Source organism: Musca autumnalis, unplaced genomic scaffold, assembly GCF_047663935.1.
Source record: "Musca autumnalis isolate F117 unplaced genomic scaffold, ASM4766393v1 scaffold_2, whole genome shotgun sequence".
NCBI classification, from domain to species: domain Eukaryota; kingdom Metazoa; phylum Arthropoda; class Insecta; order Diptera; family Muscidae; genus Musca; species Musca autumnalis.
The window spans coordinates 234,302,284-234,323,420 of record NW_027411755.1 but is presented as its reverse complement, the minus strand read 5'-3'; the positions used below and the strand labels follow the sequence as shown (position 1 = coordinate 234,323,420).

At 33.2% G+C, this 21,137-nt stretch overlaps 1 protein-coding gene across 14 annotated transcripts in view; it reads right to left on the bottom strand.

Annotated features, from left to right (window-relative positions):
• Positions 1 to 1,817: 1,817 nt before the first annotated feature.
• The window catches only part of CadN (neural cadherin), a 792,724-nt gene continuing 773,404 nt past the window's right edge, over positions 1,818 to 21,137 (bottom strand). For all 14 annotated transcript variants that reach the window (XM_073971019.1, XM_073971033.1, XM_073971023.1 and 11 more), the window contains one exon: positions 1,818 to 20,488. In XM_073971019.1, coding sequence (XP_073827120.1) covers positions 20,373 to 20,488 — 116 coding nt within the window. In that variant the 3' untranslated portion in view covers positions 1,818 to 20,372. The remainder of the gene's footprint in view (positions 20,489 to 21,137) is intronic.

Sequence of the window (21,137 nt, the reverse complement as noted above, 5' to 3'; positions counted from 1 at the left end):
CCCCAACCGCACTTACATGAGAAGGTGTGAAAAAAATACTTCTACATAATATATCATATTATATCATATATTATTCTACATAATATATCATATATTATTTATCAGTGGGTCCTGGAGAAATACACTGACAAAAATATTACAGTCCTAGGTCAGAGTTTTCGCGGTTTTCCCATATAACGAATCATCCTGACTTGAAGTATTTTACTGTTAACAACACATTGTTCAACAGAATTTGTTGTAATCCTGTACCCGGATTTCTTATTGCATAATGAACATCCCTGTGAAAAATTATCAGTATAGGTATATGATTTGGTATATTCCTTATATGATTTATATCTCGATTAATTTCGGCAAATATTAACCAAATATTCGAACCGAAAAGGTTTTAATAATGCACTCGGAGTTCAGAACTCCACTTTATAAAGAAATGTGATATCGGTACACTTTTGACCACAGCCTCCATATAGGGTTATCATCCATGTTTCGGTACTTTATAAGATTTTATCACATTTTTCTGCAGAGGTACCGGTAATAGTGTTTTTTTTTTTTTTTTGGTTCTCAGTGCGGGGAAAATTCGCACTTTATGCGTGGTTCAACATGGTCCAACTTTTTCTTTCACGATTTTTCAGTGCGGCTCCAAGTTACCATTACTATAGAAATCATAGCATAGCACAAAAAAGCATTATATTGAACAGACATATAAGTACATGCGATGAAAATAGAGGACAAATAGAGTACGCTCAAAATAGACTATGGAGTATAGTAATAGAGTACGGTTGGCCACCGTAGATATAGTACATATTCGAAGCTGAAGTTGGTGTGGAATGACGAGCAAGTTTAGACCAAGTAACTTTTGTGAGGGTGTCGACCTATATGACTAATCTTCAAACTTGTTCTCGGCTTGGACAAAATATTACGATATGCAAAGTTTTGACCAAACCGTTTGATCCCTTCGAAAGCTATCGGACGGACAGGACTAAATTGACGTCCAAAAATGTTTCCACAAACAAAACAACTTACCATTTCCCTTGCCCATTAAAGAAATAATAACACATTTTCGCTTTTAGTTTTGTTTAACATTTCATATGTGTTTTTCACTTTTTTATTGATTTATTTCAAGTTAGGCTTTGTTTTTACTCATCTTATTTTCTTTCTCTTTTCAATCTTCATTCACTTTTCATGTAAAGGACATTCTAGGACATCGTTTTTTTCTGTTTCTATTTCAATTTTGTTTTTCTTCTGTTTTGTTTACGAATTTACACTTACATTTCTAAAATAAATGTTTTGTTGTTGTTGTTTACGTTACGTTGAATTTTAAATAAAACATACAAATACTGTTCTATTTTCGTTCGCTTTTTCCTCTTTTTTGTTTTTCTTGTAATTATAAATAGTTATTAATTAATTAGGTTTTCGGTTTGTGTGTTGTTGTAAGTGTCTTTGTGAGTTATTTGTGTAACATTTCGTTTCGATTTTTTCTTAATTCGTCTTTGAAAGTTGTGTCTTAAAAAATTCTTCAAATATAGTTTGTTTTTTTTCTTTCGGTTTTGTAATTAATATTTAATAATATGTATATGGATTCCTAGAAATTATTTGGGGATGTTCTATTTTATTTTTTTTCCATTTCGTTTCCTTTTCTTAGTATGTAATTTATTTTCAAATTTCTTTGTTGCTGTTTTTGTTGTTAGTAGTATTATTTTCGACTTATTAACACTTACAGGTGTTTTGGGGGATTTAAATTAGTTATATTAATTCGAATTGTTGTTTTCATGGTTTCTTTTGCTACTTTTTTTACGTGCTAAAAATGTATTTACAATTTATTTTTCTTCTTTTTAAGTTTTCTATTTTTATTATATTTATTGTAATAATATTCTTTTCTCTTTCTTCTATTTTTAAGATTAATTTATTTTGTTTTATTCTCTCAATGAATTGCACTAAGTTCTTTCTAAGAAGGTATGTTTATGGTATTTTTTTTTTTTTTTTGCTATGCTTAAATAAGTTTATTGGCAGTGTCGGTATGTCGAAGAAATAGGGCAATACCAAAAAAATCTTCAATTCAACCCTTACTTACTTATTCCTGGAATTTCGTTCGACATAGAGAATCTGCCAATATAACTCTTTATCATCTTCTCTTTCCTCTGTTCCATCTTTTTGTTTACTGATGTTTGTATAGTTTTTTTTTTTCGTTATATTTTTTGTTCTTTTGTCAATTGATTATTGCTAGATGGTTTATTAATAATTGTTTTAGTTTTCTTTTGTTTATAAAAGGTATGGGTATTAAAATTATATAGTATGTAGTATATATGCAGATTTATAAGTTGTTTTTTTTTAATTCTTGAATTAGAATTATGTAGAAATTTAAGTGTTTTTTTCGGTGTGTAAATAAATGACTTGAAATAGTTTTTTTATGATTTTATGATTTGCAACAGAATATTGGCCATGACTTCTGGAAAATTTTTAATATTTAATATTCAATTTGATGCAAGAACATTTTTTTCAGAAAATGAAGTTATGATTCAAAATGATATGGCCTGATTCACTTAGGCCCATACCTATATACGTCCGTATACCCAGGGAGTGTTATGAGAACTACCGAAATACATGGAGCGTATACTTTTTGTAAGTTGAACAAATTAAACTATGACAGAACGTTTTGTATGCATGTATGTGTGTGTTTTGTATTTTGAAAACCAAATCCCAACAAAACCTGAAATCCAATTAATTGCAAAGGAAAGTTATTTATTTTACGAATGAAAACATTATAATAAGTTTTGGTCGCGGATTTGGTGTTTTAAATGTGATTTTGTACTCAACGTATTTGGGTAATACGGACGCTCACAGAGCGTTGTTGTTGTAGAAAGGTGAAATATTTGTGTACGTCCCGTCATTACTTAGGGTAAGACGATTCGAATACAAATTCGTTCGAACTACAACCAAACTTCTGTTCTTAGAAAAATATTTGATTTGTTTTTGTTTTCAATCAAACAAACGTTTTTATAAACAACAGGAGTTTGGTAGTAATTCAGACGAACATGAATTCGAATCGTCTCACAGTGCGAAATATGGGAACTTTAGTGGAACTTTACTCACAATTTAAAGTACATAAAACTAATGAGATTCTTGTTGAATTCTATTGCTAAGTATCCCATGACTAATGCCTCATATTCAGTTTTGCGATTTACCCCGCGAAACAACTAGAAAGCACTTAAAAGTTGCGCGTTCTTTTTTCAATATTTATTTTCTTAAAAAATTGCTTCTAGCTTTGCTTAAGTAATATAGTGATACAAACAAATTGTACGTTAGTTGACTAACGTTTTTGTTGCTGTTATAAATCTCGAAAATTTTTTGATTATTTGGCGTTTATAGATTTGTAATATCAAATTTGGTTTGGTTGCCATTCGTTCCCCAAAATGTGCTTTTCTTAAAAGTTAACTAAATTATTTTTATACCCTATACCACAATGTGGAAAAGGGTATAATAAGTTTGTTTTCCCAAAAATTCATGTAACGCCGCGAAATATTCGTCGTAGACCCCTCATGTGGTATACCAAACTTCATATCTCGACGAGATAAAGCGATTTAGCGATGTGTGTCCGTCCGTCCGTCCGTCCGTCTGTCCGTCCATTAAAAATTGTAATCAAGCTAGAGGCCGCAATTATGGACCGATTGTCACGAAATTTAGTATGGAGGTCGGGTTTGGACCAGAATAGAACTGATTAGTTTTTGGCGATGATCGTGAAATGTTAAAGGGATGAAATGGACCAAAAACAAAATTTTTGCTCGATTTTGTAGCCGCTCTGTAGGTCGCAATAATAGTCCGATCGGCGCGAAATTTTAAACGTAGTTTTGGTTTGAGATGAAGAAGTAGCGTGCAAGTCAACGGTATGATCGGATAATATTTAGCGGGTTAAATTGATCAAAACTTTTGTGTGAAAATTGGTAAAATTTCTAATGCACATCTTATAACAGCTAGCCCGGAAAGCTAGTGCACAGGGATAGTGGTATAGGGTATCACATGGTCGGCCCCGTCCGACTATAGTCTGTTCTTACTTGTTTTTTTATAAGTTTTGGAGGTTTTTAAATGTATTGTGGTGAATTGCAGAATAAATCGCACATTTTCTGAGATGTAGGATATTTTTCTATAGACAAACCAAAAATTAGCTGCAGGTTCGCGCAGGTTTGCGAGATATGCGACTTTTCAGAAAGTCATTGGAATATTCCTACATAAATCTATATTTTTGAAAATTTGATAGAAGAACCGGCATTAGACGTCAATGTTGGTTTCGTTTATCACAAAATGCGTTCACCAATACCAAGAAATGTTGCCTTTTATTAGTTTTATGACTATTCTTGCGAATTTCATTCACATTTTATAGAAAAAATGGTCAAATTTGAGCAGTTTTCTCAGAACATCGTTAAGTACCTAAAACAAAGCATAGTTGCAACAGATGCTTTTAAGTGATATACTCATTTGCAGAACCGTGTAATAAGATAAACATATCATCAGTCGAAACGTTCAATTTGTAAAATTTATGTTGTATCAATGACACTATAATAAAAATAAAAAATCTCAAAAAAAGTTTTTTTTCATTTACTAACGTATGTGGATGCTTGATGGAGGGGCCAAAGCGAGGATCTATGCTCTGAATTGTTTTTTAGAATACTTTCTATTCAATGAAAAACAAATTTTAAAGTAAACCAAACTCGATTGGCAATAATTAGCTAACACCATTTAAATATCCCAACTGGGGTGCCCCCCCCCATATTGGGGCTATAGCAAAACGAGAAAATACGTTGCTAATATTTCGCAAAACGGTTTTCTACCTACGGAAATGCAAACCAATTGATTGGTTCATGTGCTTGGTATCTTTAAAATATGTTATATTGGCCGTTACCGCTCAATGGGGGCTATACCTATACGCGAACAGATATTGACAATATTTTGTGCATATGTTCTCCATCCACTGAAACCCCAAAATACCAATTTGCAGCAAAATCGGTTGAAAAATGAACCTAATACGTAAAAACGGTCAGCTATAAGAAAGATGTTTGGAAAATTTTAGTAACCTACGTTCTTCACATTAAAAGTTATGAGTAAAGTTCCACCAAAATGCCCATATTTCGCACTGTACGTCTTAGAGAAACAGACCATTAATATAATTTTCTCAAATTCCCATGAAACTCTTAATTATACCCCAACCTTTAGGCTAACGAGGCACAGTGGTACAACTTGTATGGAGAGGAGTGCCAAAAATAGTTCTAATCGAGCTACCGCCTGGAAATTTTAAACATAGGTTTATAACGAGGCAAAGAGATAGAAAACAAGTAAAAAAGTATCAGTCGGCTTTGCCGACAGAGATATACCCCCAGCCTGTGCACATTGAAACACTTTTTTTCACAAAAAACAAAACAAAAAAATTTGCGGAAAAGGTACTTAAAGGAATGGAGCGACATAGACCATAGGGGTGCCATAGGGGCTTTTACACCCTTCGGGCTGTTTTCTCAAGAAGTATGGACTTGCCCCTGAAACAACTTTTACCATCGTAATTGAGGCAGCGAATGTAAGTTGCTTCAACAAAAATCAAAGTAATTCAATAGCAGGTCTTAAAGTGAACTTATTCCACCCATAAACATGGTGTCATAGGGTTGGTTTTTCAACTTTCAGGCTATTTTTTCAGGAAGTATGGATTTGCCCCTGAGGAAACTTGTACCTTCGTATAGGGGACAATGAATACAAGATGTTACAACAAAAACCAAGGCGATTCGAGAGCAGGTCCTAAACTGAACTTTTCCGAAATTTTGTGTGGGAGGTACTCGAAGGAGTTTACCGATTGAGTCCATATTGAAACCTCATCTAAGTCTGGTAGAAATTTCATAATGTGCAAAGTATGGGCCAAATTGGTTACTCCCTTCAAGAGTTATCGTACGCACAAATTTTCCGAACATTTTCGAACTTTTGTGGGGGAGGTACCGGAAAGAGTGGACCGATATAATCCATCTTTGAACTTGAACTAAGTTTGGTCAAAATATTACGAAAGCCAAATTTTGGACCGAATCGGCAGATCCGTTCGAGAGTTATCTTGCGCTCCAACCACTACACACGGTGTCATAGGGTTTTTTGTAACTTTCAGACTATTTTCTCAGGAAGTATGGACTTGCACCTAATGAAACTTACAGCGTCGTATAGAGGACAGCGAATACAACTTGCGTAAACAAAAATCAAAGCGATTCGAGACCAGGTCCTAAACTTAACTTTTCCGAAATTTTGTGTGGGAGGTACCCGAAGGAGTGGACCGACTGAGTCCATATTGGAACCTCATCTAAGTTTGGTAGAAATTACACGATCTGCAAAGTATGGACCAAATCGGTTATTCCCTACAAGAGTTATCGTGCGCACAATTTTTGAACATTTGTGGGGGAGGTACCGGAAGGAGTGGACCTATATGGCCCATCTTCGAACTTAAATCGAATCTGGACAAAATATTTCGATACCCAAAATTTGAACCGAATCGATTGATCCGTTCGAGAGTTATCGTGCGCACCAGCCAGACAGACCGACAGACAGACAGACGGACGGACATTGCTAGATCTACTCAAAATTGTCTGAAACGGATATCGTACAAACATACTTGGGGTCTAAAACCATTATTTCGATGAGGCACATTTTTGGTCGTATCAAAGTGTAAATATCCTCTTTAGCCTAAAGGCTGAGGGTATAAAAATTATAGTTGATGTAGGTCCATATTTAAGTATAGTCCCCATATAAAGGTACCGCCCGATTTTTTGGTATTTTGACGAATTTAGAAAATTTTTCCAACAGATTTGAGTGAACAAAATACATCTTCGCAAAAAATTTTCAATATAAAAATTGTAAATTTTCACATAAAGGTACCGCCCGATTTTTGGTATTTTGTCGAATTTAGACAAATTTCTCAACCGATTTGGTTGAAATTTGGCATTTTGAGTTCCGAGTGAACAAAAGACATCCTCGCAAAAAATGTCCAATATAGATCCACGTTTAGATATAGCCCCCATTTTTGATATTTTGACGATTTTAGCCAAATTTTCCAACCGATTTGGTTGAAATTTTGCATTTTGAGTTCTGAGTGAACAAAATACATCATCGCAAAATGTTCAATATAGGTCCACGTTTAGGTATAGCCGCTATATAAGCTTACCTCCCGATTTTCGGAATTTTGAACTATTTTTGCCAAATATTATAACCGACTTGGCTGTAATTTTGGATTTTGAGTTCACAGTATTTTAGGTATTTTAAATACCTCCTTGCTCAAAAATTTTGAATATGAGTCCAAGTTAAGGTATTACTCCCACATAAACGTACCTTCTGATTTTCGGAATTTTCGCGATTTTACTGGCGTGGTATAAGGGAGGACAGACGGGGCAGCTGGATTTTGTATCGTAAACTAGAGACTTTCCCCTGTATTTAAAAAAAAAAAAATAAGGAGTCTCCCAAATACTCCCAACATTACTCAACATAAATTTATAGTACTGATATTAAAAATACAAGAAAAATTAATTTACAAAGAATATATTTTAATGGAAGTTAGAAAACGATTTATGAATATTTTTTCGTAAAAACATTGTCAATGCCACAATTATCGCAGTAAATTGACAAAAATAATACTAAATTTAATTTGTTAAGAGAATATTTTTTTCAATCGCAATCAAATTTGTTGCCATAAATTTTTCGATTTTTGTCCACGCGCGGATTCACAGTGTAAGGGTATATACTACCAAAAATATGCCTCATCGACGAAAATTGTCCAGGATAATTTGGAAACCTTGATTAAGATCACTCCTTCGGATACTTCTCCCACAGATGTTCAAAATTTGTCTGCAAAATGGTGTGAACGATAACTCTCGAAGGGAACAATCGATTTGATCCAAACTTCACACGTCGTATTATTCCTTCCAGATATAGATCGGTCCACTTTCCAAAGAAAAAATTATAAAAGTGAAGATTAATAGCTTCACTGAAGAATTTTTGAAAACTTTATTTGGAAGGTTTTTGCAAAAGGTTACTTGGTTCAACTCCCAATAGTTTAGCCGATACTGACCAGAATTTCAGCAATTATGTAAAAATTTATATATTTTATAGATGTTGATGCCCTAGATGGAGATTTTCTTATGTGGTTTTTTCAAAAGATGAGTTCTACTAGATTGAGGCTACAATATTGCTAAAGACAGCAAGGCCAAATTCCTTTTCGTTTCTTAGATAAAAGCCTGATAAATGCAAAAAAGTGTAGATTTAGCCCGGTTTAGATGAGGCCATAAAATCCGAACTGGATCTGACAGGACAAAACCCTACTAGGGTTTTTGTAGTCTAAATATGTACTTTCAAAAAATGCGTACTAGAGGTTGTTTGCATTTTCAGTGTTGCATAGTGTTCCATTCTGTTTCCGGCCGCAATCTTTAATCATGGTTGATAGGAAACTCTCTCTAATATTTCCTACTCATATTGAGTTTCAGGCCGATCTCCCAGAGTTCCCACTCTGTAATCTACGACAGTCTCATAATGGCTGCAAAAAACAATGTCTGTCAATGGTGGAAATTCGCGTCCTAAGAAAGCACAGCGATAATGACTACTGCATAAAATTCACTTTTCGGCTATAGGTATACGGTGGATAGGTAAACAACGTAGTTATCTACGTATATAGTATACGTCAGCAAAAGTATGTCATATACGTCACACTTTATTTTGTGACAGGCCATTTCGAAATGGTTTTAGAATTAAAGGCACACCATTTAATAGGCCTTACATATACCATGTAAGCTTTTGAAATCAGAAAGCCTTCTGAGCGTCAAACTGGGAAATGCTGTTATTATTTGGAATGAACAACGAAACTGTGATTTCCAAGTTTTCTATAATTAATAAGGGATAGGAAGTTTCATCAGTTTTCAAGCCATATTTCTTGTTTGAGATGAAAAACATTATTTTAAAAATGAATTCCTGAAATCACGACCCAATCTTGTGTATGAAAATATATTTATATTTTTGGTTATGTGTCAATGGGAGTTATTAACAAAATAATATTGTTGTAAGTTAACATATTTATTTTTAAGTGTGTTGTTGTTTTTTTTTTATTTATGGTGTTAATAATGATGATGATGGAACGAAAACAGTCTTTGGGTATTCATTACATGTTTATGTTTTTAATTTCTTTCGTTTTATTTGTAAAATTTCATTTTTTTTTTGCTTATACCTTTAATTTATTCTTACTTATAATTGCTATATATAAATATTGATTTCATTAGTGTAATAATATAATTAATTTAATAATATCAGTTTTTTTGTTTTTAATAATAATCATAATGATAATAATTATAAGTATAATTATAATAATAAATTGCCTTATAAAAAAGTGTTTTATTTGGTTATGGTTTGTTGTTTTGTTTATTGTAACGGCTATTGGTTCATTTATGCAATTGTTAAAAAAAACATAACAGTGATTTATGTAAACGGAGCTTGGAATACAGTAGATTTCGGTTAGAAGGGTCAACGTGAGAATTTTGATTATTAAAAATAATAAAAAATAAAAATTATTATTATTTATTTATGTAAATCCAAGGAAATTGGTCAAAAATTGATAGAATGCAAAGTGTCACTGTTTTTTTAAACATTGTTGGCACATTTGACACCACTACACCATAAATCTACTGTAACTGTATTGGTGGCATAATTTGCAATGGTTCGACTGCGATTTGTTATATAACTAAAACAATAAATTATAATAAAAAAATTACAAAAAATACCAACAATGACATGACAAATGAAGGAAATTGATTGATTAAATCAAACAAAAAATGTGGTAAAAAAGTAAACATAAAACAGTAATTAAAAACTTTTATTAATCCTCAGTTTGACACCACAAAATTTTTTTATAAATTCCCATAAAAAATTGATAATTAAGAACGAAAAATAGAAATCATTTTTATTGCTGTTTTTTCGTAAAGTGCTATGGTTTATTTTAACATTTTGTGTTAATGAGTTAACATTTTGTTGCTGTGTTTGTTTTTTAACAACATTTTTATGTTTTATTTGTGGTTTGAATTTTTATTTTCCATTAATGAAATATTGTAAATACATATTCCCTAATTACACATAGTTTTGTTGCTTCTGTGTGTGTTTGTTTGTTTGTCTTGTCGGGTTTTTTGTTTGTGGTTGTGTAGGAAAGAAATGTTTTTAATTAGTGGAATATTACTTGTATGAACTCAATTCCTATTTCATTGTTTAATACTAAAAACTAAAGAAAGAAAGGTTATACATAATTTCGTAAAGTTAAAAAAAATTGGAAATCTTTTTCCCAGAAAATGGTTTACTTGTTCAAGGTCCTCGCGTAAAATATTTTAAAAATGTTGACCTTAAAAAATCACCAATTTTCATCTTTTATCTCATGTATGCTTGGTAGACTGTCCCACCAAAACAAATTATTTTTTTTATAAAAAATGTTTTTCATTTGTTTGATCATAAATTAAATATTATGACGTTCGGTGAATATTAGCACGTACTACTTGAGCTATCTTTATTTCCATTTCTACGAAGCCAAAGGCAAATTTTCACGAAATCGCATTCGAAAAAAAGTTACAGTTCTGTGGCTAAAAACGAAAAGAATGTGAAAATCGGCTCGGCATTGCTTAGTGTACCGACTAACCTAGTAAGGAAAATACGAAGTTATATTTGTTTTATGTTTTATGCACATTTTCACTTAGTATAAAAAGGATCACCCATTAAAGTTAAGCTAAAATAAAAGCTGTCTACAATCTTCTCAAAGTCTCCCCATGTTCATTCTGTAATGTCGAAGCAACTTCTCCACTCCGATTGCGACGCCTCCAAAACATGGTTTTTGTACGTTTCAACAGCATCATCAGACGAAGAAAATTGATGGTGGATGACCCATCAATTCCACGTTTTGTACGGTCAAAAAAGCGCTAGTTTGAATCGATGTTTGTCATGGTGCACAATGATTCGTCTTCTCTTGTTCGTTTTTACACCCTTAGCAATTATGATAACTTCATCGAAATAATGGTTTTTGAACGAAATCCGCTATGTGGTTGGTGCGCACGATAACTCTCGAAGGGATCAACCCATTTGGTCCCAAAATTGCCGTTAGTAATATTTTGTCTAAACTTAGTTTAAGTTCGAAGATGAACCATATCGGTCCACTCCTTCAGATACCTCCCCCACAAAAGTTCGGAAATGTTCGGAAAATTTGTGCGCGCGATAACCCTTGAAGGGAGTAACCGATTCGGTCCATACTTTGCACATTGTAAAATTTCTACCATCCTAATATATCTACCAGATATAAAACATAACAGATATATTTGTCCACTCCTTCGGGTACCTCCTACACAAAATTTCGGATAAGTTCACTTCAAGACCTGCTTTCGATTCACTTTGATTTTTGTTGAAGCAACTTGCATTCGTTGCCTCAATTACGACGGTAAAAGTTTTATCAGGGGCAAGTTTATACGTCTTGAGAAAACACCCAGAAAATTGTAAAAACCCCCTATGACACCATCTGTAGTGGATGGAGAGCACAATAACTATTGATATGATCAAGCGATTTGGTCCAAAATTTGGTATTTGTCATATTTTTTCCCAAACTTAGTTTCAGTTCGAAGATGGGCAATACCGGCCGGTACTTCCCCTAATATTAAACAAAAAATTTCACTAAAATTGTATGCACGCTATCTCTAGAACAGGACAACCAATTTGGTCCAAACTTTGCATCTCCTAATATTTTGTCCAAATTTAGTTTGCCCATATCGGTCCTCACTTTAGGGTACCTCCCCCACAAAAAACAAACAACAATTTAGTTTCGACTTTATACAAAAACAACTACATAAACCTTTTTGAGAGGAAAAAATTGCAATGTCCTGCTGCAAACGCTCCACGGATATATGGACTACCCAAAATACACAAGCCAGGTGTACCCTTAAGACCAATTGTCTCGTCAGTCAATGTCCCATGTTATGATCTGTCTAAACATTTGGGAAAAATATTAAAAAACATAACATCAAAAAGCTACAATATCAAGAATTCCGCACAACTAAAGAAGAAATTCCAAGAAGTTAAACTTGACGACTCAGAAATCCTGGTGTCATTTGATGTAGTGTCTTTATTCACGAACATCCCTGTACATACAGCAATAAGAATCATAATGGATAAATGGGAACTTATCAAAAATTTCACCGAAATTCCAAGGAAACTGTTCCTCCAAATTCTACAGTTTTGTCTAAAAGACAATAATTACTTTGTGTTTGATAACAAAATATACCAGCAAATCTTTGGCATGCCTATGGGGAACCCATTGTCACCTACAATAGCAGATATAGTCTTAGACCAACTTCTGGACGACACAATAGCAGAGCTAAGAAACATGGACATAAATATTAAATACATAACAAAGTATGTAGATGATATTTTAGCGATCATAAATAAGGACGATGCAGATAAAATCTTACTCACCCTCAATAAATATCATGACAAAATACAATTTACTATTGAAAAAGAAATTGACAGTACAATTCCATACTTAGATGTGAAATTAACACGGAATGGAGAAAATATTGATTTTGATTGGTACACAAAAGATACTTCATCTGGACGACTAATTAATTTTAATGCTACGCAACCAAAAACCCAAATCATTAACACCGCCAAAAACTTAATTCACCGCGTACTAACCATCAGTGACAAGCAATTCCATAATAAAAATATAATAAAAATTACAGAAATATTGAAAAATAACAGTTTTCCAAAGAAAGTCATTAATACTCTCATTGAAGAAACAAGAAGAAGAATTAAGAAAGATGAACATACAATAACCATCAATGACGCACACATAGCTAAAGATAATGTAGATCAAAAACGTTTTTACAGTGTACGATATATCCCTGGTCTCTTTGACAACCAACATTTAAGAAAAATAATAAACAACAATAACATAAACTTCGCATATAAACCAAATACAACATTACACAAAATATTCACGAACACAAAAACTCCGATTGATAAACAACAACAATGCAATGTTGTCTACCAAATACAGTGTAATGGCAAACAAAACGAAAGCTGTAATAAAATCTACATCGGCACTACAAAGAGATCACTGATTACAAGAATGGGAGAACATAAACAAGACATTGACAAGCAAAAAGAAACGACAGCATTGGCGCAACATGCACTGACTACTGGTCATTCACCAGATTTTGATAACATAAGAATACTGGACAAAGAGAGAGTGGAGAAAAAGAGACTGTTAATTGAAAGCTTGCACATACAACAAAACATAGGTAGAACGATAAATTTAAAGGAAGACACTGACAATATTAGCTCTAGTTACGGAATTGCAATAATGCAAAACAGCTGTGATATTAGTTTTAAGCCGTGTTAATTGTGTTTTTATGTTTTATAAATGTAAGAAATTCAATGAAAACTCGTCTTAGAACAATATTGTAAGTAAAAAATTTGTAATTTATTTTATTTAAATAGACGAAATTCCCCTGATGAAGTCACCATAACCGTGACGAAACGTTGGGAATAATGCAATAAAAGTTTGTTTTATTTGCAAAAATCTCAGAGGTCAATTAGCTAAACAAAACTCATAACAATTAGATGCACTTCCATTATGGCCTATGTGGGTCCATTCTTTAAGTACCTCCTCCGCAACACTTTTGAACTTTAATCCTAATCCACATTTTTGTCGGCAAGTTCAAATGTCCAAAAAGGGCGACACAATTCTGGAAAGACCCTAAATACATTCGATCTGTACGTAGATGTACTGTAGATGAAAGTTTCAATTCACATAGGCTGAGGCTATATCTCTGTCGGCAAAGCCGACTGATACTTTTAACTTGTTTTTTTTTTAATTTCTCCAAAGACTTCTGTCAAACAAATTGTAGAGTACCACTTATAATTGACCGTCCCACGTTGCAATAGTCGCCACATGCCCAGAAGAAACAGACGACCATTTGTTTCGAAGTGCTTCTTCAATGAATAACTGTCGTTGGATTTGTGAGGAATCCCAAAAAGTAAACTCTTATGTCATGTTCACACGATCGTTTCAATTACGTTGTTCACCTGTCGAACGACGTACACGAATTAACCCGTTTCCACGACACCATTCGTAATTAACAGAAACATAAACAACATTTCCTTAATTTTTGTTTCCTTGTTTTCACGAAAATTTGAACCGAAAACACATAAAATATACATTAAATGAATAGGAACACCAATAGACTTTCCTTCAAATGTATCTTCTATATTTAACTACACACATTTCATTCATTTTTTCATAAATTCTGAATAATTTTGTATTTTCAATATATTTTTATATGTTACTATTTTCAAAATTAAAGAGAGACATGTCAAAACAATGTTTGTGTATACACACTTTCAGTTATTTGTTTCCTTTTTAATTCTGATTTTTTACGCGACTTTGAACTAATGGACAAGAAATGTGTAAGAAGGAAACACAACCATCTTCCTTCTGCATCTATGTAAAATGTTTAGTTCATTAATTTTCATTCATCTTTTTCCTTTTTTCTAAAAATTTTTGCGTTTTCTACAAATTTTTCAATTTTGAATTTAGACATGTCATAATTATTTTTTTCGATAAATTCTCTCATTTGTTAGGGATGGGACATACTTATTCGTCGTTCAGAGAGTGTTTCTAATCGAACAACGTAGAAAAATCGTCGTTCGTTCATAGAATTTTGTGTGGGGAATTAAGTAATTTATTCGTAGTTATGGGTCGAACAACGAATAGAGAACGAACGACGTACCGTGGAAACGGGCTATTACTCAATTTTGAAAATGTTGAATTCTACGTTGACATATCTTTAGAATTATTTTTACCATACCTTTTCTGTATTTCACCTGCTTAAGGCGATTATGGCATCAAATCCTATAGTTGCCTACCTTAAGTCCCAATCCGGCGGCACATGGTTTGCAGATATTGGAACATATAAAATATTGAGTTAATAGAGTTAAACATCGGAGTGTCACTTCATTATACCCTCAGCCTTTAGACTAAGGAGGGTATATACACTTTGATACGTCCAAAAATGTGGCTCATCGAAAAAACGATTTTAGACCCCAAGTATGTTGGTACGAAATTCGTTTCAGACAATTTGGAGTCGATTTAGCCATGTCCGTCCGTCTGTCTGTCTGTTTGGTGCGCACGGTTTTAGACACCAGGTGTGTTGGTACAAAATTCGTTTCAGACAATTTGGACTCGATTTAGCCATGTCCGTCCGTCTCTGTCCCTGAGTCTCGAAAGGATTAACCGATTCCAACGAAATCTTACACTTCACAATGTTTTGCCCAAACGTAGTTTGAGTTCGAAGATGGGCCATATCGGTCCATTTCTTCGGTTACCTCCACCACAAAAGTTCTGTAAAATGGTCTGTAAAGTGATCCATACAACCTGAGATAATGGCCTAAAAGCTCCAATAAACCCGGACGGCACCAACTAAAATGGCAAATGCGCAAGTAAAATCTCGCAGGGAGTTTCTGATTGGTCCAAACTTTGAACATCGTATTATTTCATCCATTTATGCATCAGGTTGGGATATGGATTAATGGAACTATCTAAACCAATAGTCACATGTTACTTGCTTATGCTGATGATATAGACATCATGGGACGATCAGTAAAAGAAGTAACTGATACCTTAATGAAGGTCAAAGTAGAATCTGCTAAAATGGGTCTAGCGGTAAACGGCGAGAAGACCTAATTGCTGGTGTCGACGCGCAATGCTCGGACCAACTGTTGAACTGTTGGTTCCTATAATTTTGAGGCAATAAAAGACTTCGTCTACCTCGACACCGCACAGTGGTCGAAATCACTGATCTAGAGGCGCGAAATTAATAACTTGGAAACGAAATTTTGCACAAACTCAGTCTGTGTCCGTGGGTAATAATGGACTAAATATGAACAACATCGCCTAATATTTTGGTATAGCCCCCATATAAAGGTACCTCCTTCCCGAACGGTACCTCCTTCCTTCCAAATTAGTTTAATTTGGTACTTAAGGTTTCTAGTGATCACTAAACCTGTCCACAAAAAATTGTGGACATAGGTCCACGTTTGGGTATAGGCCCCTTTTAAGGTACCTCCCGATTTTCAGTATTTTGAGGGTTTAAAGCTACATTTTCCGGCCAAATTAGGTGTAATTTGGTATTTGAGGTTCCCAGTAGACACAAACATTCTCCACTAAAAATTGTGGACATAGGTCTACGTTTTGATATTGTCCCCATATAACGGTACCTCCCAATATGCGGTATTATTAGGATTTTGTCTACATTTTCAGACCAACTAAGTTGAATTTTGGCATAGGAGAAAAACGCGGTATTCCAAAAAGCGAAGCAACAAACAGAGAGAAATGGACACATTTTCACCTTCATGTTCTGGCGTCATTTTCCAAAATGAGAGCGTCCAGGTATTTATGGTGATTGGTGTTCGCTATCATGAGATGAAGCCATTTTTATACCCTCCACCATAGGATGGGGGTATATTAAGTTTGTCACTACGTTTGTAACTACTCGAAATAATCATTGTAGACCCCACAAACTATATATATTCTTGATCAGCGTGCAATTCTATATAGCCATGTCCGTCCGTCTGTATGTCTGTCCGTCTGTGGAAATCACTCTAGCGCCCGAACGGATTGACGTAGGTGGATGAAATTTTGGGAAAATCTATTATATGTACGTAGGACTTTTGGTATTGAAAGCGGGTTATATAGGTCCACGCTTTCGTATAGCCCCCATACAAAATGACGCGTGACGCGTCGTCGTTTTAAGGAATTTTTAAGATATTTGTCCCATTTTACCACCGAATTGGTTGTAATTTGGTATTTTGTGTCTCCAGAGGCCAAAAAATATTCCTACCAAAGTTGGTTTATATAGGTCCACGTTTTCGTATTACCCCCATATAACGCCCCATATAAAGTACGCGTCATTTTAATATATTTTGAATGTATTAGTCCCATCTGACAACAGAATCGGTTGTCACTTTGTATCTTTCATTTCCACAGGCTAAGAAAATTTCTACCATAAAATGTTTATATAGGTCCACGTTTTAATGTAGCCCCCATAGGACGATATCTCCCGATTTTCGGTATTTTGAGGGTTTTGGCCTCATTATCACACCGAGATGGCTGAAATTTGGTATTTAGTCTTCGTTTGGGGTATAAAACTTTCCCCCAGAAATTCGTAGGTATAGGTCCACGCCATCATATAGCCCCCATAGAACAGTACCTTCCGCTTTTAGGTATTTTGAAGGTTGTGGACACATTAATCCGCCGAAATGGCTGAAATTTGTGGTGGAGGGTATAAAAAGTTCGGCCCGACCGAACTTAACGCTTTTCCTACTTTTTTTTTTTTTTTTTTTGCCCCAAATCGGAATTTCTGGTTGTACACGATATGTGGTTTCAACAGGACGGCGCCCACATAGCTAACAAAACAATGGCTCTATTGCGCGGCAAATTCCACGGCCGTGTTATCTGACGTTGTGGCGATATCCATTGGTCATCAAGATCGTGTAATTTGATACATATGGTCTTCTTTCATTGGCATTATTTAAAAGAAAGGTGTAAGTCGATAAACCAGAAACAATTCAAGGCTGAGATAATTCGGCACTTTAGCGACATAAATCTTCAAGTATGCCCTTACATTATTCAAGATTCGCAGAAACGGAAGGAGGTGTGGCGTCTTGGTTGCTTCGGTCATTTGAGAGATATATTGTTCCATAGAAAATAAAAAATATTAAATAAATTTTGAGAAGAACTTTTGTCGAGGAACCAACACAAAAAAAATATTGGAATATAAGGACTTCGTTCGATACTGGAACTGCTCTTAAACTGTACTTATGAGGAAATGTTGAACTCTTGTGGGGGTGGTACCAGAACGAATTGTCAGGAAAGTTTAGCCAATATCAGTCACTTTTCTCGATTTTTATGGTGCCCACCAGCTAATTAATTGGTCGTCGTAGATTTTTAGAGCTTTCGGACTATTATGTCAGCAAGTATGAATTTGCTACGAAAAAATATATCGTTGAAGTCAGGATGCCAAGGACTTAATTCGCTGAAAATTTCAAAACGATCCTCGAACAACCTACAAATTGTCCATAAGAAAAAAATTTAGCAAATTTGTGAGGAAGACCTTCTTGGAAATTAATAAACGTATGCTAAGATCCAACCAATACTCCTTTCGATTGTTATCGTGTCCACCAACATATTTTTAAAACTTTCGGACCATTATGTAAGTATGCATGAACTTGCCCCCGCAACAAAATATAGTGTTAGGATCACAACTGTAAAAATTTCAAACCGATCCTCGAACAGTCCTTAAACTGGACTTTACCGAATATTGTGTACATTTCTGAGGAAGTCTACCGAAACTTGACATATATTTGATGAACTGTGTATTACGATTTGTAATGTCCAACTATTAAACCCCAAGTTTGTTTGCTTAAACATCCCCTTGAATTCCATGGAAAATTTTATAAAAATTATCAAAATAAAAAGAAAGTTGTTTTAAAATCGTTGTGTTTTCTTGTTTTATTTTTTGTTATATTTCATTTGTTTAATTTTTTTTTCACATACAAATTAAGACTGGGAAGGAACACATGTTATAGACTACATGTAAATACTTAAAATCATAGAACTTACATAAAAATTTTAAAGAGATAGCATGGTGCTACAGGCGAAATAAAAAACTTACGAAAAGAAACAGTTTGTAATATAGACATCTTTAAGACCAATTCTAAACAGTGAAGGTGCATTAAATAGTAATACTTTTTGTCAATGAACAATATTACCTATTTTTGCAAACATTCACATTTTATTGATCTAAAAGGGTGTCAATATTCGAAACTATATGTCAGTTTACATTAGCACTCAATATCATGGTAACCGCATTTTTTTGAATATTTAAAAAAAAAAATAAAAATCAAAAAATTTACCACGCATAAATTAAATGTATATCATAATATTAAGGGCTAGTGTAAACAAGATGCATGTTTCTCAAAAAGTTTTTCCCTTTTTTGTGTAACACCATGAAAGACTAAAATAAAAAACAGAAAAACAAAAAATGCCTTACATATAGAAAAAATACAAAAAAATTACACATAAATAACTTACTGGCTTATAAAAAATAATACTTAAATGCTTATTCCAAAAAAACGAAAAGAAATATACAAAAACATAATTGTAACTTAATATTAAGATTATATTTATTTGCTTTATACTATTTATTATTTAATTTTTTTAATATTAATTTTATTACTTATAAAGTAGATACTTTGGTTTTACACTTGTGTGAGAGTGTCTGTATGTATGCATGTTGTATGTAAGGGGTGTATGATGAAATTTAAAACTATGCATTTTATTTTTTTGTTCTAATTAATAATTTAATTAATTCTCATATTTTTTTACTAAAACTTATTTGGATTTTGTTTTCTTCGCTTGGGGTTTTACTTTCAGTTTTGAAACTAAAATACTAATAATAAAAAATAATGAATGATTCTGTGTTGTTGTTGTTTTTTTCTTCTTTGTATATGTATGAGTATGTATGTATGTGGTTTATGTACTAAATGTAATGTTTCCTATGTATATATGTATGTAGGTGTGAGTGAGTGAATGTTTGTGTGTAAATGAAATTGTATTTTACAAATGGTATTTCTTCTTTCTTTTTTGGGGAGGAGAGTTACTGCTTGCTGATGCCTTAGTTTTTTTAAATGCTGCTCGTATTTTTTCGTTTATTAGTTTTTGTTGTTGAAATGTAGTTTTTTGTTGTGTTTTCTTTATGATTCAGAGGAATTTTTTCGTTCTTTCCATTTATTTTCGCGTTTTGTTTTTGGTCTTTTACAAGACCTTTATATCTTTGGTAGTTTTCATATTTTCAAAATTTGTTTTAGTTTAGCATTTCTAGTTTCCATGTGTTTTTTGTTTCCATTAATATCCATTTTCATGCAAAAGTGGACATTCTGGTATTTTTCATTCTTCTTCATCTTCTTTTACAATTTGCTTAGCAAAATCTTCCAATTGTTTTCTACTCATCATCATCATCACTGAGTGAATGTCTTCATATTCAGGATTTTTGTTTTGCTTGAATTCTTTCAAATCAAATCAAAAATTTTATAATTGCCTTTTTGGTAGTTTTTTTTCAAGTTTTCATTTGTGTTTTATGGGGTTTTTCTTTCATATTTCCGGTTTTCGTTTTATCATATATGGGAAATTGTAGTCTCATGAAGGAATTTGTGATATTTTTCAGTTTTCTTGTTGCTTGTGAAGGAGTTTTTGTTGTTGTGGACTAGGTTTTGCTTTACTTTCACATTTCTGTGTTCACTTACAATTCTAAATCGGTGTGATTATTGGCTTCGGGTCCATACATATTGGCCAGTTTATCAAAGCGGGGACCCCATGCACCCAGGTAATCATATTCCTGGCATTCGTCATCGGTTCCTAGAATTTAAAAAATAATAATTTATTTATTAGCTATTGTTAATTTTTTATAAATTTTATAACTAATATTCTTGTACAGCAGAACATGGTTACAATGACTTGAAAATAAGAAAAATAATTGATAGTAAGGAAGCGAAACATTTGTTCTTCTTTTTTGATCTTAACTGAAAATACTAAACCAATTAATTTAAAATGAACCAATAAACTATGCAATTTATTGAAACAATGTTCCACTGTATATATATTTAAAAATTACATTTAATTTTTTCGTTTATTAATTAAACAAATGCATTATGAGTTACTATGTATGCTCCTCTTTGTTTATTTTATGTAATAAGTTTACACCCAATATTCGGCTGTATTAGTATGTAGTTTTAGGCGTAGGCCTGGAATATTAACAAAACACAATGAATAGAAAAAAACACACATTCAATCAAAAATGTTTGCAGAACAAACAAATTTTGCACTACTTCAACAACTACAATGCTGCAGGAAAATCGGTTTAAAAATACAAATTGAAATGGTTTTTATTTTTAAGGTTTAGCTCTAATAAAAAAAATAATTTCAAGACGTTTTAAATTTGTTCTGGGTTTCTACGGGTCTTATTTTTACAGCTATTTCCTATGGGTTTACCTTACAAAATATCGGG